The sequence below is a fragment of the Triticum dicoccoides genome, chromosome 1A (genome assembly GCF_002162155.2).
Source record: "Triticum dicoccoides isolate Atlit2015 ecotype Zavitan chromosome 1A, WEW_v2.0, whole genome shotgun sequence".
NCBI classification, from domain to species: Eukaryota; Viridiplantae; Streptophyta; class Magnoliopsida; order Poales; family Poaceae; genus Triticum; species Triticum dicoccoides.
In genome coordinates, this window is record NC_041380.1 from 524,685,680 (window position 1) to 524,708,283 (window position 22,604).

The following is a 22,604-nucleotide window of genomic DNA, read 5'->3' on the forward strand; positions in this document are numbered from 1 at the left end:
CGCCGTGACGACCGCGCCGCCCCTCGCCGTTGGACGCCGCCGCCCGGAGCCCGCGCCATCTCGCTGGCCTGCCTCCACTACCTCGCCGGCCTGCCTCCTCTTCCTCGCCAGCCTGTATCCCGTCTCCGCCACGCTCGTCGTCGCCGTCGTCCTCCCCAACAACCGATGCCCCGTTCCCTACACCTTCCGTGAGCACCCCCCCTCTCTCCCCGTCCCCGTCGCCCGTTCCGGCCACCGCGCCGCCAAGCCCCGCCCCTGTGTGATGTCGGCGTCGACTGCGCGCGCAAGGCCGCACCTGCCTGCTCGACCCGCTCCTCACCCCCGGCCGTGCCCTATGCACGTGCACACTCGCCGCCGCCCTGTGCTGAGGCTCCGCGCGCGCCGTGCTCACCCACCGGCCGCCCGCGCCGTCCACGGCTTGCGCGTGTCCGCCCCCATGCTCGCGATGCTCCCCTCGCCCCGATCGCTATTGCGTCCGCCGTCGCTCGCCGTCCCGCCATTTGCCCGCGCCGCGCCTTCGCTCCCCGCCCTAGCGCCACCCCGATGTGGCCTCGCCGCTGCCGCTGTCATCCCAGGCGGCCGGGCTTGCCGTGCCCATGGCCGGCGACCCCCCCCCCCCTGTCGATCTGGGCATTTGCCCAATCGGGCCGGGTTCCTACGCCCGTAACCTGCGCGCCCGCATACCAGCGGTGCCCAAATCGCTGTGGCCTTCTGGGCCACTGACTAGGGGGCCCCACGCCCAGAACGTAAAATGAAAATAATAAAAGGAATAATAATATTAATTAATTAATAATTAACTTACAATAATTCTGTTAATTAACTAATTAAACCTAATAAACCTACTAAGATAACCTAACTACTGTTAATTAGTCTTAGTCAATGACGAATGGGACCCACACGTCTGTTGACCCAGTCAACAGACAATTGACTAATGACATCATGCTGACATCACGCTGACATCGTAATTACATTTTCTAATTAAATTAATTCTGTTAATTCTAAAAACGAATTAAATCTTTAAAATTAATATAAAATAATCCGTAACTCGGATGGAAAAACTTTGTACATGAAAGTTGCTCAGAACGACGAGACGAACTCGGATACGCAACCCGTTCGTCCGCCACGCATCCCTAGCATAGCGAACACGCAACTTTTCCCCTCCGACTCCTCTGCCCGAAAACGCGAAACACCAGGGATAATTTCCCGGATGTTCCTCCCCTTCACCGGTACCACCTCGTACCGCGTTAGGGCACACCTAGCATCACGCTTTGTCATGTCATGCATCATCATGCTTTTGTTTGCATTATATTTATTGTTTCTTCCCCCTCTTCTCTCGCTAGACATCGAGACTGACGCCGCTGCTACCCAGTACGACTATGGTGTTAACGACCCCTCTCTCTTGCCAGAGCAACCAGGCAAGCCCCCCCCCCCTTGATCACCAGATATCGCCTACTCTCCTCTATACTGCTTGCATTAGAGTAGTGTAGTATGTTACTGCTTTCCGTTAATCCTATCCTGACGCATAGCCTGTCCTTGCTACTACTGTTGTTACCTTTACCTGCAATTCTAATGCTTAGTATAGGATGCTAGATTATCATCAGTGGCCCTACACTCTTGTCCGTCTGCCATGCTATACTACTGGGCCGTGATCACTTCGGGGGTGATCACGGGCATATGATATATACTTATACTGTTACATTACTTATGATACTGTTCAGAGATGGGGGCTGAAGGGGCAGGTGGCTCCATCCCGGTAGAGGTGGGCCTGGGTTCCCGACGACCCCTACTGTTACTTCATGGCGGAGCGACAGGGCAGGTTGTGACCACCTAGGAGAGAGGTGGGCCTGGCCCTGGTCGGTGTTCGCGGATACTTAACACGTTTAACGAGATCTTGGTATTTGATCTGAGTCTGGCTACTGGCCTATACGCACTAACCATCTACGCAGGGACAGTTATGGGCACTCGACGTCGTGGTATCAGCCGAAGCCTTCGTGACATCAGCGACTGAGTGGCGCGCGCCGGATTGGACTGTAAGCCTGCTCTTGTATTAAGGGGGCTAGTTCTGCTTCCGGCCGCGTACGCAACGTGCAGGTGTGCAATGGGCGATGGGCCCAGACCCCTGCGCCATAGGATTTAGACCGGCATGTTGACCTCTCTGTTGTGCCTAGGTAGGGCTGTGACGTGTTGATCTTCCGAGGTCGGGCATGACCCAGGAAAGTGTGTCCAGCCAAATGGGATCGAGCGCGTTGGGTTATGTGGTGCACCCCTGCAGGGAAGTTAATCTATTCGAATAGGCGTGATCTTCGGTAACAAGACGACTTGGAGTTGTACCTTGACCTTATGACAACTAGAACCGGATACTTAATAAAACACACCCTTCCAAGTGCCAGATACAACCGGTGATCGCTCTCTCACAGGGCAACAAGGGGAGGATCATCGGTTAGGATTATGCTATACGATGCTACTTGGAGGTCTTCAGTCTACTCTCTTCTACATGCTGCAAGACGAGGCTGCTGGAAGCGTAGTCTTCGAAAGGACTAGATATCCCACCTTGTCCCGGCTTTCTGCAGTTTAGTCCACATATAATAGCCTTATTGCAGTTGATACCAATGCATACATATGTAGTGTAGCTCCTTGCTTGCGAGTACTTTGGATGAGTACTCACGGTTGCTTTCTCCTTCTCTTCCCTCTATCCTTTCTACCTGGTTGTCGCAACCAGATGCTGGAGCCCAGGAGCCAGACGCCACCGTCGACGACGACTCCTACTACACCGAAGGTGCCTACTACTACATGCTGCCCGCTGACGACGACCAGAGTAATTAGGAGGATCCCAGGCAGGAGGCATGCGCCTCTTTTGATCTGTATCCCAGTTTGTGCTAGCCTTCTTAAGGCAAACTTGTTTAACTTATGTCTGTACTCAGATATTGTTGCTTCCGCTGACTAGTCCATGATCGAGCTCTTGTATTCAAGCCTTCGAGGCCCTGGCTTGTAATATGATGCTTGTATGACTTATTTTATTTGTAGAGTTGTGTTGTGATATCTTCCCGTGAGTCCCTGATCTTGATCGTACATGTTTGCGTGTATGATTAGTGTACGATTGAATCGGGGGCGTCACATTAAGCACCTTAATAGAGGTGTTATGATCAGCAACTAGTTGGAATAGCTTCTACCCACTTAGTAATGTAATCAACAGCAACTAAAACATGAGTATACCCATTAGAGGAAGGAAACGGTCCCATATAATCGAAGCCCCAAACATCAAATGGTTCAATAACGAGTGAATAATTCATAGGCATTTCTTGACGTCTACTAATATTACCAATTCTTTGACATTCATCACAAGATAAGACAAACTTACAGGCATCCTTGAAGACAGTAGGCCAATAAAAACCGGATTGCAATACCTTGTGTGCAGTTCTATCTCCAGCATGGTGTCCTCCATAAGCCTCGGAGTGACACTTACGTAGGATATGTTCCTGTTCATGCTCAGGTACACAACATCTAATAACACCATCTACTCCTTTATAAAGGTGTGGGTCGTCCCAGAAGTAATGTCTTAAATCATAGAAGAACTTTTTCTTTTGCTGGTATGTGAAACTAGGTGGTATAAATTTAACAACAATGTAATTAGCATAATCAACATACCATGGAGTGGTGTGAGAAGCATTTATGACAGCTAATTGTTCATCAGGAAAGCTATCATCAATAGGTAGTGGGTCATCAAAAACATTCTCTAACCTAGACAAGTTGTTTGCAATGGGATTCTCAGCTCTCTTTCTATTAATAATATGCAAATCAAATTATTGTAGCAAGAGAACCCATCTAATAAGTCTAGGTTTAGCATCTTTCTTTTCCATAAGATATTTAATAGCAGCATGATCAGTGTGAATCAACAATTAAGGTCTGAACTTATCACAAGCAAATACAACTGCTAAGAATTCCTTTTCAGTAGTAGCATAATTTCTCTGGGCATTGTCTAGAGTTTTACTAGCATATTGAATAACATTTAATTTTTTATCAACTCTTTGCCCTAGAATAGCACCTACAGCATAGTCACTAGCATCACACATGATTTCAAAGGGTAAATTCCAATCAGGAGGCTGAACAATAGGTGCAGAAATCAAAGCTTTCTTAAGTATTTCAAATGCTTCTGCACAATCATGATCAAAGACAAAAGGAATATCTTTTTTTAATAGGTTAGTCAGAGGCCAGGAAATTTTTGAGAAGTCCTTAATGAACCTCCTATAAAAACCGGCATGACCAAGGAAACTTCTTATACCTTTGATGTCCTTGGGACACGGCATCTTTTCAATAGCATCAACTTTAGCTTTGTCAACTTCAATACCTCTTCCAGAAATTTTATGCCCGAAGACAATACCTTCATTAACCATAAAGTGGCACTTCTCCCAATTCAAGACAAGGTTAGTTTCTTCACATCTCTGCAAGACTCGATCAAGGTTGCTCAAGCAATCATCAAAAGAGGATCCATAAACAAAGAAATCATCCATGAAAACTTCACAAATCTTTTCACAGAAGTCAGAGAATATAGCCATCATGCATCTTTGAAAGGTAGCAGGTGCATTACATAAACCAAAAGGCATACGTCTATAAGCAAAGGTACCGAAAGGGCAAGTAGAAGTGGTCTTTTCTTGATCCTCAGCTAACACAGGTATTTGAGAGAAGTCAGAGTAACCATCTAGAAAGCAAAAATGTGTATGTTTGGATAATCTTTCTAGCATTTGATCAATGAAAGGCAAAGGGTAATGATCCTTTTTAGTAGCTTTATATAGTTTGCAGAAATCAATTACCATCCTATAACCTGTAATAATTCTTTGTGGGATCAATTCATCTTTGTCATTAGGAACAACAGTGATACCTCCCTTCTTAGCGACACAATGGACAGGGCTTACCCACTGACTATCAGCAACAGGATAAATTATACCTGCCTCAAGGAGCTTTAATATTTCCTTTCTTACCACTTCTTTCATCTTAGGATTTAGTCGTCGTTGGTGATCAATAACTGGTTTGGCGTCTTTCTCCAAATTTATTTTGTGTTGACATAGAGTGGGACTAATGCCCTTAAGATCATCAAGAGTATATCCAATAGCAGCACGGTGCTTCTTCAGAGTTTTCAATAATCTCTCTTCTTCGTGTCCTGAAAGGTTAGCACTAATAATAACATGATATATCTTCTTTTCATCAAGATAAGCATATTTAAAAGTATTAGGCAATGGTTTAAGCTCAAACACGGGATCACCCTTGGGTGAAGGAGGATCCCCTAGGATTTCAACAGGCAAGTTGTGTTTTAGAATAGGTCCCTGTTTAAAGAATACTTCATCTATTTCCCTTCTTTCATTCATAAACATATCATTTTCATGGTCTAGCAAATATTGTTCTAAAGTATCAGTAGGAGGCACGGCAATAGAAGCAAGACCAATAATTTCATCTTTACTAGGCAATTCCTCATCACGGGGTTGTCTACTAAATTTGGCAAAATTAAACTCATGAGAAATATCCCCTAAACCAATAGAAACAATATCCTTATTGCAGTCTATCTTAGCATTAACAGTATTCAAGAAGGGTCTACCAAATATAATGGGACAAAAGTCATCTTGTGGAGAACCAAGAACAAGAAAATCAGCAGGATATTTAACTTTCCCACAAAAGACTTCAACATCTCTAACAATCCCAACTGGTGAAATAGTATCTCTATTGGCAAGCTTAATTGTAACATCAATCTCTTCTATCTCAGTAGGTGCAATATCATGCATAATTTCTTTGTATAAGGAATGAGGTATTTCACTTGCACTATCACCCATATCATATAAGCCATAATAACAATGATCTCCTATTTTAACGGAAATAACAGGCATGCCTACAATAGGTCTATGTTTATTTTTAGCATTGAGTCTAGCAATTCTAGCAGCTTCATTGCAGAAGTAAATAACATGCCCATCAATATTATCAGCCAAGAGATCTTTAACCATAGCAATTTTAGGTTCAACTTTAATTTGCTTAGGGGGTTTAGGTGTCTTAATATTACTTTTGTTAACCACAGTTGAAGCCTTAGCATGATCCTTTATTCTAACAGGGGAAGGTGGCTTCTCAATATATGCAGCAGGAACAACAGGATCATTATAAGTGATAGTCTTTTCTTCAACTTTAATAGGTGCAACTACTTTTACTTCAATGGGAGGATTATATTTAAACCACTTCTCCTTAGGGAGATCAACATGAGTAGCTAAGGATTCACAGAAAGAAGCTACTATCTCAGAGTCAAGTCCATATTTAGTGCTAAATTCACAAAAAACATCGGTATCCATAAAAGATTTAACATAATCAAACTTAGGTGTTATACCTGACTCCTTACCTTCGTCGAGGTCCCAATCTTCAGAGTTACGTTTAATTCTTTCCAATAAATCTCATTTGAATTCAATAGTCTTCATCATAAAAGATCCAGTACAAGAAGTATCGAGCATGGAGCGATTACTGAGAGAAAGCCGAGCATAAAATTTTTGAATAATCATTTCTCTTGAGAGCTCATGATTGGGGCATGAATATAACATTGAATTAAGCCTCCCCCAAGCTTGAGCGATGCTTTCTCCTTCGCGAGGCCAAAAATTATATATATAATTACGATCATGATGAACAAGATGCATAGGATAAAACTTCTGATGAAATTCCAATTTCAATCGCTTGTAGTCCCATGATCCCATATCATCACATAGCCTATACCATGTCAATGCCTCTCCCTTCAAAGATAAAGGGAAGACCTTCTTCTTGATAACATCCTCGGGCATACCTGCAAGCTTAAATAATCGACAAACTTCATCCACATAGATTAGGTCCAAATCGGGATGTAATGTTCCATCTCCTACAAAAGGATTAGCTAGCAGTTTCTCTATCATACCCGAAGGAATTTCAAAGTAAACATTTTCAGTAGGTTTAGTAGGTTGAGGAGCAACTATTTGCTCTACTAGTCGGGGTGAAGATACCCCGGACAAGCCCCTCAAAGGATTATGTTCCATAGTAACAAGTGACAGTAAATTTCAGCACACTATATAAATTTTTTCTTACCAAATTCCACCTACCAAAGGCACTTCACTCCCCGGCAATGGAGCCAGAAAAGAGTCTTGATGACCCACAAGTGTAGGGGATCTATCATAGCCTTTTCGATAAGTAAGAGTGTCGAACCCAATGAGGAGCAGAAGGAAATGATAAGCAGTTTTCAGTAAGGTATTCTCTACAAGCACTGAAATTATCGGTAACAGATAGTTTTGTGATAAGGTAATTTGTAACGAGTAACAAGTAATGCAAGAAATAAGGTGCAGAAAGGTGGCCCAATCCTTTTTGTAGCAAAGGACAAGCCTGGACAAACTCTTATATGAAGGAAAGCGCTCCCGAGGACACATGGGAATTATCGTCAAGCTAGTTTTCATCACGCTCATATGATTCGCATTCGGTACTTTGATAATTTCATATGTGGGTGGACCGGTGCTTGGGTACTGTCCTTACTTGGACAAACATCCCACTTATGATTAACCCCCATTGCAAGCATCCGCAACTACAACAGAAGTATTAAGGTAAACCTAACCATAGCATGAAACATATGGATCCAAATCAGCCCCTTACGAAGCAATGCATAAACTAGGGTTTAAGCTTCTGTCACTCTAGCAACCCATCATCTACTTATTACTTCCCAATGCCTCCCTCTAGGCCCAAACAATGGTGAATTTTCATGTAGTCGACGTTCAAATGACACCACTAGAGGGATGACAACATACATCTCATCAAAATATCGAACGAATACCAAATTCACATGACTACTTATAGCAAGACTTCTCCCATGTCCTCAAGAACAAACGTAACTACTCACAAATCATATTCATGTTCATAATCAGAGGGGTATTAATATGCATAATGGATCTGAACATATGATCTTCCACCAAGTAAACCAACTAGCATCAACTACAAGGAGTAATCAGCACTACTAGCAACCCACAGCTACCAATATGAGGTTTGGATACAAAGATTGGATACAAGAGATGAACTAGGGTTTGAGATGAGATGGTGCTGGTGAAGATGTTGATGGAGACCCTAGCGATGAGAGGATGGTTGGTGATGACGATGGTGATGATTTCCCCCTCCCGGAGGGAAGTTTCCTCGGCAGAACAGCTCCGCTGGAGACCTGGATTGGTTCCGCCAAGGTTCTGCCTCGTGGCGGCGGAGTTTCTTCCCGAAAGCTTGCTTATGATTTTTTCTCGGACGAAAGACCTCATATAGCAAAAGATGGACATCAGAAGGCCACCAGGGGCCCACGAGGTAGGGGGCCATGAGGCAGGGGCGCGCCCCCCACCCTCGTGGCCAGGGTGTGGGCCCCCTCTGGTGCTTTCTTCGCTCATTATTTTTTATTAATTCCAAAAATGAGTTCCATGAAGTTTCAGGACTTTTGGACCTGTGCAGAATAGGTCTATAATATTTGCCCCTTCAGCCCAGAATCCCAGCTGTCGGCATTCTCCCTCTTCATGTAAACCTTGTAAAAATAAGAGGGAATATGCATAAGTATTGTGACATAATGTGTAATAACAGCCCATAATGCAATAAATATCGATATAAAAGCATGATGCAAAATGGACGTATCACGCACCTTCAAATGTAGTTTAGATTGGCGCCCTAAAATTAACAACATTTAGAATTTCTAAAGTATATAAATGAAAATGTACCATTTGTGGATAAGTATCTCTTATATTATCACTAAACTTTCCATTTGATATACGTTATGGATTTGTTGAAGATTAGCAAAATTGCACGTTCTTTCAAACAACTTCACCCCTTTGATATTTTCATTGATTCTTTAGACAAAATATGACCGGCATATCCAACTGACTAGGATTTTTGTGGAAGAATTGTCCTTTCAGACTTTTCAACAACAAAATTGTCTGACTTCTATCAATCATACTCCGCATATAACATACAACTTTAGGTCCTTCAATCTACAAAGGAATGTAAAATAAAGTATTCTTGATTAATTATAATGAAATTTAACACAAAAAGCTACTTAAACAACACACTACATACTATGCATGCATCATATGTTGTGACTCTATCTCTTTGTTTTCTTACAAGATGGAATCAAAAGATTTATGTGGCGCCTAGCAGTTTGGTGTGTCTCTTTGGTACAATTTGGTCATGAGTATCTAGGTCGAATATCGCATACATATTGTACATGATTATGGAATCATCCAACATTTATTATGGTAATTGAGATGCACATGATAATTAACTTGTAGAAAGAAGTGACATCCATAAAACTATATGACAGGAATATTTGACTGAATCTGTTGTTGTGCACTTGTAATAGCATCGAGTAGATAATTCATTGCATACTCACATTAGTTATATTCTCCTATGTAACCAGTCCTACATAGGGCTCTCCTATTATCAATGGTGTACCCATGTCTAGAAGAAGGTGTTCCCAAATGAACCATAGCATGCTCCAAGAAAAGCATATTGTTTCATCTTCACTTGATAACTCAGTTATATCTCTGGCTAGAAAAATCTGTTGGCCTCAAACTATGAGAATCGGTTCCGTTCATACCTATATTTTTCTTCTAGAAATCAATAGAAGCAGCAGCTATCTGACCATCAATACCATCAAGGTCTCTAAGTGTAGAAGGAACCCCAAAAACTTTGTGCATATCTCGAGCATAGAACTTGAGTTTCCTATCTTGAGACACTTAATGCATCGATCCTTGACATCTGTTGCACTTACAAGAAATGTACTAAATTTAAAATAAACTTTTTTAATTGCAGGTAAGTTCAATAACCCTTCAAATTTGATTTCCTAGAGCAAAAATTTCTTGTATACCGTAAATCCATTCAAAATAGCACGAATATGGTCTACCTTTAATCAAGATTTAGAGTTAGACTTTTCATCATCATTTTATCGGCTTGAGTCCTTCAGTGTATTAATATCTTGATTCTCTGTTACATTTCAAAGTGCCACTTAGCGAATAATTCGAGTTAGACAACATATTTTATCACTAGAACATAAGTCAATATGCCATTAACATTACATAATCAGAGCATATAACGTTAATAAATAATTTAACACAACACCTAATTTAATAACATTTGTTAATTCAATCAACTAGTTGTTAACATAAAGAGTGGTGAGGCACAAATCAAGATTTTACATTATGGCAGTAACATTAAATAAACAATTTATTTACAGAACAAAGTAACTTATCAAATACATTCAATCAACATGTCGAACTATCAGTCATTGAAGTCTGTCAAAATTATAAGGTATATTTATTAATGAATTAAAGTTTCAGAAGACAAGTTCATAATGCAATTTTCTTTCTGTATGTAACCTTCATTTTAAGTTTACTAACTATTTTTTCGTAAACTTAAATAATTTTACATACATGTGTCAATACATGTATTTTTCTTTTCCATATAATAATCCATATTCGAAATTTGCATTGTAGAAATATTTAATAAATGTGTGATCCGAATTCTTCTAAGGGTACAATATTGTACATGTGTTGTAAGTTTCACTTTCCTTAACTAACATGATGCCCTAAGTTTCATTCTCTGTAACTAACCGACTTTCACAAGTTTCTGAGTTTTAATTTCTGGTACTGACAATAAATTCCTAGATTCCTAAAATACACACGTACGTGATTATTTGTGTTCTAAGATCCAGCCTCAAATTTTTCGTTACAAACAAGATTGGCATCTGACTTCTTGAAACATGACAAACTAATAGAAGCCCCTAAAAGAATAAACGATCGAATACTCAGCAACCATATGTAGAACTTGTGCTTACAAAAACACTTGAATGACGTCAAACATACACAATCGACTAAGCCGTGCCGGATAAGCTTACGGACTACGCCTTCTACAGTCATTCAGTCATTGCCGTGTGAGAGGGATTCGCAACAGAATAGCTCGGATCGCTTCTAAGAAGAGCAGAGGGTACTTGAAGAATACACGGGGAGAGAGAAGAACACACTGGAAGTTTTCAGCACAAAGCTGGGAGTTTAGTAGGCACTTCTAACAGGAACTGTTCACCCCAATATCTATACCTTCGAAAACGGAACCACGAAAATAGGTATAATATTTTATATTTACGATATGAATACAGATATATATGTGTATTGATATGCGCCGGCGAATACACGGAGTACAGAGATAAATTTGTGAATCTTGGCACAGAACATTTGTGTGCCCCGCCGCTGCGTGCCACAATTTTTCTCCCAGTCAAACACCTCTACTTTGATTGCAAGGTCGCTCGTGCTACATGGTGAATCATGCATCTAGGTGGCTTCAAATTTGTATTAGCATTCATATGGGAAGAGGTAAATACACCAGTGATACTTGAACTTGTCATGGATGTTCTAATGTCTGAACTTGAAAAATACGCTGAATTGGTTCTAAAACTTGGCACGAACATGCAAATACGATGCTAATCCTATTCATATATGTAAAGTATGCTGACTTGGCATGAGGACCACTTATAAATATGAAAGAGAATTATTTGGATATACTATATTTCTCTATGACTAGTGGGTCCCGTCTGTCAGGGAAATTAAAATGAAAAATGGTGCTATACAGGAATCCATCCGGTGAGCTAGAGCTACCAGTCAGCATCTATTGGCCAGCACGCCAATGTAGCTAACCCCTGAAGCTTAATGTAGAGTAATATAAAACGGATGTGGTAGCACATGTTATTTCTTTTTGTCAAAAGAAAAAAGTATGTAAATAATAATCCTAATAATAAATGTTTTTTGAGGGAACTAATCATAAATGTTAGATTCAAATATTCGTTTGTAATTAATTTTACTTTTTTACTTCGTGATAAACAAATATTCGTGTGCACATATTATTTTACAAAAATCTATAAACAAGGCCATGCTGTCAGTTACAAATATTTGTGGTACATAAATAATAAGATCATGGTACACAAATATTCGTGTGCATAAAAATAAGTATAGAAAGGCATGCAATAAAATATATTACTAAAAATATTCCTTTAGTTTTTTGAAATAGTTATGTATTATTTAGAAAATACTATTTAAAAATGTTTACTTAATACAAAAATTTAAAATATACCATCATGGATTATATTTTAAAAAGCTAAATAAATAAATAATATATTGAATAAAACATTTTCATACAGGCATGGCTTATATTTACATTGTATGTGAACATTTTTAATGTTAAATGAGCATTTTTTTTAAAGTTAGTTATTTTAGTTTTATGTAGAGTATTTATAGCATGAATAGTTGAACTTTATTTGTATTACTGTCATCATAATTTTTAGACTTTTACATTTTTAAGAAAAATTAACATGTAGTAGACATGGTGACCAGCCTAGGCTGCTTGACAACACTAAATCAAACTTCAGGTGCCCTATTTGACAAGAATTGCTAGTTGGCTTAGTGGCCAGCACAGGCTGCTTGATAGCTCGTGGTTCAGGGTTTGAATCCTGTTTGGTGCTATTTTTTATTTTAGTTTCTCTAACAGGCATGACCCATTAGTCATAGAAACATATAGTATTTATAGTAATCATGTTTCTTATTTATAAGTGTGCCTCATGCCACGTCAGCCACATACGGTGCCACATCATAGCACTTTACGTATACAGATGAGATTAGCATCGTATTTACACGTTGGTGCCAAGTTTTAGAACTAGTTGGATGTATTTTTCAAGTTCAAGCACTGAACTGAACATCCATGACAAGTTCAAGTACCAATGGTGTATTTATCTCATATGGCAATGATATAAAACTTTGAACTCTAATCCAACGACAAGATGTGTCGAGCTCCACGTGTTGTCACCATTGTGACACGGGGTAATTTTGCCTGAAAAAATCACCTAAGTATATATATTCAGGATAGCATGTAGCACCGGTACAAACTTATGGCAGATTTTCGAGAGATTATGTCTGAATATAATTTATTTGATTTGGGTTATCATGGAGTTCCTTGGACTTATAACAATAAACAGGAAGGTAATAAAAATGTGAAGGTGCGGCTGGATCACGCGGTTGCGTGCCCTCAATGGTCCTCTATATTTCCGGATTGCAAGGTGTCTCATATCATCAGTTGAAGGTCAGACCATTGCCCCCTCCTTATTGAATTGATGGGTGTCCAGCGCCCGGGTGTGTTTGTCAAACAGTTGAAATATGAAGCATATTGGGAGAGGGAGGATACGGCGTTGAAAGCGCAGATTGATTCTTGTTGGAATAAAAGTGTGAAAGTAACTGACCTGGGAGATGTGGCAAATAACTTGGACAATTTGATGAAGTCTCTTCATGGATGGAGTAAGGTTCACATTGGCTATCTTCAAAAAAAGCTTGAATCTTCCCGTAAAAGATCAAGTGTGTTGTTTAACAGAAGTTATCATAATGCAATAGTGGAGAGGAAGAAAAATTGAAGGGAGATGGATGTGCTCCTGATTAAGGAAGAAATTATGTGGAAGCAGAGATCATGTTTGGATAAAATGAAATGGGGGCATAGAAACACCGAATTTTTCCATAGGAAGGCCAATTGAAGAGCAAAGAAGAATAATATATCTGCTATCAGAAGAAGCGATGGATCTCTTTCCCATGACATGGATGAAATCAAAGGTATCACAAATTCTTTTTTCAAGAACATTTATTCTTGTGATTCTATGGTAAATCCATCACGTATTTTGTCTCTTGTGAAACTGGTGTTGAATGATAAAATGAATGAGGATCTCTGCAAACATTTTTCTGAACAAGAAATCAGTGATGCCCTCTTTCAAATTGGGTCGTTAAAGGCCCCGGGGCCAGATGGGTTCCCTGCCAGGTTTTTTTCAGAGGAATTGGGGTTTGCTTAATGAGGATATTGTTCGAGTTGTCCAGCAATTCTTTATTTCAGGAAGTATGCCTGATGGGATAAATGATACAACCATTGTTCTTATTCCTAAGGTGAAGCATCCTGAGTCGATAAAGGACTTTCGACCAATCAGCTTGTGTAATGTCATATATAAAATTATCTCTAAATGCCTTGTCAACAGAATGATACCCCTATTGGACGGTATAATCTCTCCTACACAAAGTGCCCTCATTGCTTTTGAATGTATGCACTCTTTAAATACATTGAAAGATAGTCGTGGTGAATATTGTACGTATAAGTTGGATCTCGCAAAAGCATATGATCGTGTGGACTGGAAGTTCCTAGAGAAAATGCTTCAAGCGTATGGTTTTGCTCCAATATGGATAAACTGGATTATGACTTGTGTTACCACTGTGAAATTTTCCATGCATTTTAATGGACAGCTCCTAGAGTCTTTTCATCCTTCACGTGGACTGAGGCAAGGGGATCCTTTGTCTCCGTATCTATTCCTCTTTGTGGCTGAAGCTTTGTCGCTGTTAATTAATGATGGGTTGGCAAGAGGGATTATCCAAGAGTTTCGACTGAACAAACATGCCCCAGGTATATCTCATCTACTCTTTGCTGATGATAGTCTCCTATTTCTCAAGGGAAACTTGGAGCAAGCTCTGAAAATTAAAGCTATTTTATCGGCGTATGAGGAAGGAACGGGTCAGCTATTAAGCCCAGATAAATGTTCCATTTTATTTGGGAAAAATGCTCTATGGAAGATCAGGTGTCCATCTTGGTTATTCTCAAGATCACGATCGATGGATTTGAGGATAAATATCTGGGTTTGCCTGTGCCAGAAGGTCGTATGAAGGCGGGTAAGTTTCAATCTACAAAAGATAAAGCGCTTAAGCGGGTGTCGGATTGGATTGAAAAATATGCCTCTAGCGGGGTGAAGGAAATTCAGATCAAGTCTGTTATTCAGGCTATTCCAGTTTATGCAATGGGTATCTTTAAATTTTCTGCTTCTTTATGTGATGAGTTATCCCGGATTATCAAGAATTTTTGGTGGGGCGATGAGGAGAATAGAAAGAGAACTCATTGGGTGTCTTGGGATAAAATGACGAGACCTAAAAGTGAAGGGGGCATGGGCTTTCGTGACCTCAAAATTTTTAATCAGGCGCTTTTGGCTAAACAAGCTTGGCGTTTATTGGTTTTTCCGGATTCTCTATGTGCAAAGGTGTTGAAAGCTAAATATTATCCTCATGGACATCTTATTGATACGGTATTTCCTCAAGCAACTTCCCTTACGTGGCAAGGAATTATGCATGGACTCGATCTGCTAAAAAAAGGTATCATATGGAGAGTGGTCGATGGTTCTAGTATAAACATTTGGAGGGATAATTGGATCCCTAGGGATTCTGGCCTTCGTATATCTGCTAAAAAGAATAGAACTAGGATCAAATGGGTGTCCGAGTTATTCATGACTGGGTCTAGGAGTTGGGATGAGAACCTAATCAGACATCTTTTCTATAGTCATGATGCAGATGAAATTCTAAAATTGTGTATTCTGAGGTTGAGTGAGGGTGATGTTATTGCTTAGCACGATGAGAAGAGTGGTTTGTTCTCTGTGAAAAGTGTGTATAGGCTGGCACTCAATCTTCAGGAATCAAAGGTTGATCCAGGTAACTCTAGTGGTGCCACGAATGGGGAAAGGAGGCTCTGGAATATAATTTGGAAGGCTAATGTCCCCCAGAAGATTGGAATATTTGCGTGGAGGGCTGCCTCTAATAGTTTGGCGGTTCAACTTAACAGGGTTAAACACCATCAAGCTATTCTAGGTATGTGCTCGATTTGTGGTATTGAGGATGAATGTATTTTTCATGCATTAGTGAGTTGCCCCAAGGCTCGGACGTTTCGTATGGCGTTGAAGGAAGTGTGGAATTTACCGTCCGGAGAGAATTTCAAATATTCTGGGCCCGACTGGCTTCTTATTTTGTTGGATCAATTAAATCCAACGGTGTGTGGGCAAACATTATTCATGTTCTGGAGAGCTTGGCATTTGAGGGATGATTTGATCTTTGAAAAAGGGAAGGAATCCATCTTGGCATCTGTGAGCTTTGTAGAAAATTACTGGGCTTCTTTCTCGTCTTGTCATGCAAACATGCAGGTGGAGATGTGCAACAAAGGTAGGGAAGTTCAGCCAACCACCACTATGGAGAGGAATTCTATCTCTTGGCAGCCACCCAACTCTGAGTTCTTTAAAATTAATGTTGATGCAAGTTTTGTGGAGACCATTAAAGTTGCGAGTGTGGGGTTGATTATCAGAAACCATTGTGGACAAGTTATTGTTTCATCGTGGGATTATATCGGAGCTTGCTATAGCGCCGAGGAAGCGGAACTTAGGGTGGCACTTTCTGGCCTGTATATCGGTATCACTCTTGACATGCCCATCATTTTTGAAAACTGATTGCTCTTCTGTGGCTTCTGTTTTTGGAAAAGATTGCTTTGACAGGTCACCCCTTATCGACCTAAAGAAGGAGGCAGTCAATACCTAGAAGCTACTGGTGAAGTTTCAGATATCCAAGATCAATAGGAGGGCTAATACGGTGGCTCTTGAGATTGCTAAGCTCAGTTTCGATAATAGGTCTGATGAATTATGTTTAATTCTATTTCGCCCTGTGTGGCTAAGTTTGTGATGAATGATTGTACGAACATTTTAAGTTAATTAATACATGGTGGGTTTTCAAAAAAAATGGATCATGAGATTCCTACGTTTGCGAACTACCAGTAGGTGGCTTTCACTGGCCCTTTGTTGATTAAAACTTGGCAGCGAATTCCGCTCCGTGATGACTAATTAGTTAATGAGTTGATCTGCCTACGTGCTTCCGTCTGGGTCTGGCTGTCCGGCCGCCTCCATTATACATACGGCACGCCGCCGGTGTACCTGCCACGGCAAAGATTCCGGAGAGTGCAAACAAGGAACAACTCAATAAACCATGCAAATTTTACCTGCTGCTCCGGAGGACAGCCCACCACATGCAGGCGTGGGGACACTCCGGCGCTATATATTTCTCGGGCGCCAGTCTAGCAACAGCAGCAGCAGCACAAGCTTCCCCTGACTAATTAGCTACCTAGCCACCCTCATCCTCGGGGCGTGTGAAGATGGCGTCGAGGTCTTTGATGGTGGCGCTCCTGCTCGCGGCGGTGGCGGCGACGTGCGCGCGGGCGCAGCTGCACGAGAAGTTCTACAGCGAGTCGTGCCCCAGCGTGGAGGACGTCGTGAGGAGGGAGATGGTGAGGGCGCTGTCCCTGGCGCCCAGCCTCGCCGGGCCGCTCCTCAGGATGCACTTCCACGACTGCTTCGTCAGGGTAAGCTACATTTGCATGCATGTGTACTCTACTCCCACTGCATCTGGCCTGATCACCGTGAATGTAGGGGTGCGACGGGTCTGTTCTGCTGGACTCGGCGAACAAGACAGCGGAGAAGGACGCACAGCCGAACCAGACGCTGCGAGGCTTCGGCTTCGTCGAGAGGGTGAAGGCCGCCGTGGAGAAGGCCTGCCCCGACACCGTCTCCTGCGCCGACGTGCTCGCCCTCATTGCCAGGGACGCGGTCTGGCTGGTGAGTACTAGCCGATTTCGCAAATGTCGTCACGCGGTACATGTGGAAGGCGCCGAGTTCTAAACTTCTACTGCTGCTCGATCATCGTTTTTTCTAGAGCAAGGGGCCATTCTGGGAAGTTCCCCTCGGCCGGAGAGACGGCAGCGTGTCCATCTCCAACGAGACCGACGCCCTGCCACCTCCTACCGCCAACTTCACCGTGCTCACCCAGCTCTTCGCCGCCGTGAACCTCGACGCCAAGGACCTCGTCGTCCTCTCCGCCGGGCACACGATCGGGACGTCGCACTGCTTCTCCTTCTCCGACCGGCTCTACAACTTCACCGGCATGGAGAACCCCAGCGACATCGACCCCACGCTGGAGCCGCAGTACATGATGCGGCTAAAGAGCAAGTGTGCCAGCCTCAACGACAACACCACCCTCGTGGAGATGGACCCCGGTAGCTTCAAGACCTTCGACACCGACTACTTCAAGCTGGTGAGCAAGCGGAGGGGCCTCTTCCACTCCGACGGCGCCCTCCTTACCGACCCCTTCACCCGCGCCTACGTCCAGCGCCATGCCATCGGCGCCTTCAAGGACGAGTTCTTCGCCGACTTCGCCGCCTCCATGATCAAGATGGGCAACGCCAACCCGCTCACCGGCGGCCAGGGCGAGATCAGGAGCAAGTGCAGCGTGGTTAACCATTAATTCACCACCGACGAAGTGCATGCAATGCTTTTGATTAATTTGTGACCGCCCTTTCCCATGTAAATTATTACTGTTATACCTCCTTTCTCCCCCAAAATCTTTGTTCTTTTATTAATTTATTGTTTCGTTACAGCCCTGTAAAGTTTCCGCCATGAACACATGATCATATATAAACACTGTCATTTCAGCTTTTGCAATATAAATTAATCCTGAGTAGATGCAATCAATCATGCATGCAATTGCAAACCTGACATGCATGTAATGAATCAGTAACAAAGTTGCTACGCACATCAACACATCACATGCGCTGCCGTACTAGGCGACACCCTGATCTGCTGTTGACGACTATATAATTAGGAATCCGGTCAAGAATGGACTCATTATTGGTGCAGGCATGACCTGTGTTTTTTCAGATCAGCATCTGATCTGATGTGTGTTCCGTTGTGTTAGCAGCCAGCCCCACGGCCTCTCTGGCACTAAACATTTCTGAGCCGGCCGGCGTGCAACTGATCTGCTGGAAGTTAGTACAAAAGGGAAGCAATTTTTAAGCAGCCTCCCACATGCCATGCACAATTATGCATGGCTTCTTGTTGGCGCCATCTCATTCTCACCAAACCTAAAGCCAAGCTAGCTTTCTGCAACGGTACGATGGAACACTTGAGATGCCAGTTGCCAGACGTACTGGAATTGTATACAAAAATGAAACGTGTCCTAGAGAAGTATATTCAGTTTTGGTTTGGTGGGATGGCATCAACTACAAGCCATGGCTCGAGAGGGCCGCGGATCTGGGGCGAGGCCGGCTGCGAGAACACCCCCCGCCAATGTTGGCTTCAGACCAAAAATTCTGGTTCCCCTTTTTTCTGGATGATTTCTGTTTCATGTCTTCTTAAGATCTTTTGGAAGTTAAAATGGTTGTGGTATCTTGATAACAACCCTGTTCAAGAATTCATTCGATTTACCAGTTAATTTGTCGATTAATCCTACTCGTAGCGTCACTGAATAGCCGATAAACTGATAAATCGGCCAATTAACTGATTAAATGACTGATTAACTTGCCGATTAGCTTGTTAATCCCCTGCTCACCAACCAACCGAACAGCTACCAGTTAACGATTCCCTCAACAATGGATAATGTCATATGGATTTTTTGTTTTTATTAAGTTCAATGCTGGAGTATAATTTTTTGTGAGGGATTAGTGTATAATTAGTGTTTGTATTATCGAAATGCTAGTGTTTGTTGATAAAAAATACTGCAAACTAGTGGGAAGTTCGTCCCAAACATTTCAAAAGTTTATACATTATTGAAAGTCTGGTTGTGTGCACCATTTGATGCAAAAGCCTGGGTAATCCATGTTTTGAAGAAAAAGAAGAAGAAGAAAATATATTATTGAAAATCGTCTCATCATCCGACAACTTTGTGGCCCGTCGATAATTGACCTTATGGACACTTGATCAACGATCGCTTGATAAGTCGCCATGGGAATAACGTCGGCTTGCACTACTCACTAGACCCTGAAACACATGTTAGTTTTCAGTAGTTGCGCCCTTAGAAGAGACTAGTCGATATGTACGTGTAATGCACATTAATTTAGAAGTATATTAAGTGCATGCGGATATTAAGTAGGATATTATTTGCGTGTTATTATGTGATTAGCACTATATTTGGCATGAAATTAACTGCACGCTAAGCGTTTTGAGCGCTTGACATTGAAGCAGTCTAGATCGTTGGATTGACATGATTTGATGACCGAGATTAATTGGATCTGGCCCTTTGGTTCTTTTTATATTGGTATAGATATAGATATAGATTATTTAGGAGATACCATCGCTTTTTTACACAATAACTCATTCTAATTTCATGATATTTTTTTGTTGGGCCATTGATTTGGTTATAACATATATGATTGAGTCCCTACTCTTCTTTTGGGGAGGAACCCAACACCGCCTCCTCCCTTTTCCACAACCATCGTCCCCTACACCCCTTTCCTTCCTTCCCCTCGCCGTTACTAGAGACCACTGGTCGGGTAAGTCTCGGCACTAGTCGATGAAGGTAGCGGTAGGGAGGTATCTGCTCGGGGCAACCTTTGATGACGAGTTGTGATCTACTTGTGGTAGCTTTAGGATAGGTATGGTTGTCCAGCTGTGGTAGTGTTGTTTATGGGGGGTGGTGGTCTCTGGTGGCAAGGCATCTGTAGCCGCGATCCCATCTGTAGGTACATGGATGGCAATGATGACCTTCTATGTCCCAGTCAGGTCGTCCTCTAGTTGAGGCGCGCGGATGGAGCCGTGGTCTTGCGCTGCTAGGTGGTTGTCGCAATGGGCTAGAGGGTCTTTGAACCTTCAGATCTGGTGACAACGATGAGTATGGTTTGCCAACCAATTCTACCGCCACAAGCATGGACATTGTGGCACTGCCGTAGTGCCCTAAATCGGGATTTTAGCGGTGCCAGTGACCTTTCTCCCTCACCAATCTTCGTCACATGTGCAATGGCGGCCTTCGTTGTTCCAAGCTTTTGGTGGGGACTAGCACTTGTTGCGGCTTGACTACCTGGTTGTGTGGGTGTGACGCCCCCGATTCAATCGTACACTAATCATACATGCAAACGTGTACGATCAAGATCAGAGACTCACGGGAAGATATCACAACACAACTCTAAAACTAAATAAGTCATACAAGCATCATAATACAAGCCAGGGGCCTCGAGGGCTCGAATACAAGTGCTCGATCATAGACGATTCAGAGGAAGCAACAATATCTGAGTACAGACATAAGTTAAACAAGTTGCCATAAGATTGCTAGCACAAATTATGATACAGATCAAAAGAGGCGCAGGCCTCCTGCCTGGGATCCTCCTAAACTACTCCTGGTTGTCGTCAGCAGCCTGCACGTAGTAGTAGGCACCTCCGGTGTAGTGGGAGTCGTCGTCAGTGGCGTCTGGCTCCTGGGCTCCAACATCTAGTCGCAACAACCGGGTATAGAAAGGGGAAAGGGAGGGAGCAAAGCAACCGTGAGTACTCATCCAAAGTACTCGCAAGCAAGGATCTACACTACATATGCATTGGTATCAATGAATCGGTAGTATCTATGGACTGAACTGCAGAATGCCAGAATAAGAGGGGGTAGCTAGTCATATCGAAGACTACGCTTCTGGCAGCCTCCATCTTGAAGCATTTAGAAGAGAGTAGATGGTAAGTTCACCCAGTATCATCGTATAGCATAATCCTACCCGACGATCCTCTCCTCGACGCCCTGCGAGAGAGCGGTCACTGGGTTGTATCTGGCACTTGAAAGGGTGTGTTTTATTAAGTATCCGGCTCTAGTTGTCATAAAGTCAAGGTACAACTCTGGGTCATCCTTTTACCGAGGGACATGGCTATTCGAATAGATAAACTTCCCTGCATGGGTGCACCACATTACCCAACATGCTCGATCCCTCTAGCCGGGCACACTTTTCTAGCTCATGTCTGGCCTCGGAAGATCAACACGTCACAGCCCTACCTAGGCACAACAGAGAGGTCAGGACGCCGGTCTAAATCCTATGCACGCAGGGGTCTGGGACCATCGCCCATTGCACACCTGCATGTTGCGTGGGCGGCCGGTGAGCAGACCTAGCAACCTCCATTACAAAGGAAGTTGTGTTACGCAGTCCAACCCGGCACGCGCTGCTCAGTCGCTGACGTCAAGAAGGCTTCGGCCGATACCACGGCGTCGAGTGCCCATAACTGTTCCCACGTAGTTGGTTAGTGCGTATAGGCCAGTGGCCAGACTCGGATCAAATACCAAGATCTTGTTAAGCGTGTTATTTTGAAGTAATCGTGGACGCCGACCAGGGCCAGGCCCACTTCTCACCTAGGTGGTCTCTGTTGGGGAACGTTGCAGAAAACAAAAAATTTCCTACTCGTTTCACCAAGATCATCTAGGAGTTCATCTAGCAACGAGTCATAGGATGCATCTACATACCTTGTAGATCGCGAGCGGAAGCGTTCAAAGAACGGGGATGATGTAGTCGAACACGACGTGATTCGAATCACCGGAGATCCTAGCACCGAACGGACGGCACCTCCGCGTTCAACACACGTACGGAACAGCCACGTCTCCTCCTTCTTGATCCAGCAAGGGAGGGAGGAGAGGTTGAGGGAGATGGCACCAGCAGCAGCACGACGGCGTGGTGTTGATGGAGCTGCAGTACTCCAGCAGAGCTTCGCTAAGCACTATGGAGGTGGAGGAGGTGTTGGGGAGGGAGAAGGAGGCAACCAAAGGCCAAGGACTCAAGGTGTGAAGTCCCTCCTCTCCCCCACTATATATAGGGGTGCCAAGGGGGGGTGGCCGGCCCTAGGAGATCCAATCTCCTAGGGGGTGCGGCGGCCTAGGGGGGGTTTCCCTCCCCCCCAAGGCACCTAGGAGGTGCCTTCCACTAGTAGGACTCCTCCCCCTTGG

General features: G+C 43.1%; 1 protein-coding gene across 1 annotated transcript; it reads left to right on the forward strand.

The window, feature by feature from the left end:
- Window positions 1-16,954: 16,954 nt before the first annotated feature.
- On the forward strand, window positions 16,955-18,349 carry LOC119285717 (peroxidase 1-like). The gene is made up of 3 exons (XM_037565045.1): window positions 16,955-17,229; window positions 17,297-17,482; window positions 17,580-18,349. Exons 1-3 carry the CDS (start codon window positions 17,023-17,025, stop codon window positions 18,165-18,167), a joined length of 981 nt encoding a protein of 326 aa, XP_037420942.1. The 5' UTR covers window positions 16,955-17,022; the 3' UTR covers window positions 18,168-18,349.
- Window positions 18,350-22,604: the final 4,255 nt, after the last annotated feature.

Excerpts from the sequence above, each read along its gene's own strand:
- LOC119285717 (XM_037565045.1), top strand. The coding sequence starts at position 17,023 with ATGGCGTCGAGGTCTTTGATGGTGGCGCTCCTGCTCGCGGCGGTGGCG. Across the intron at positions 17,230-17,296 it reads TCCACGACTGCTTCGTCAGG|GGGTGCGACGGGTCTGTTCT; the intron begins GTAAGCTACATT and ends CCGTGAATGTAG. Across the intron at positions 17,483-17,579 it reads CCAGGGACGCGGTCTGGCTG|AGCAAGGGGCCATTCTGGGA; the intron begins GTGAGTACTAGC and ends CGTTTTTTCTAG.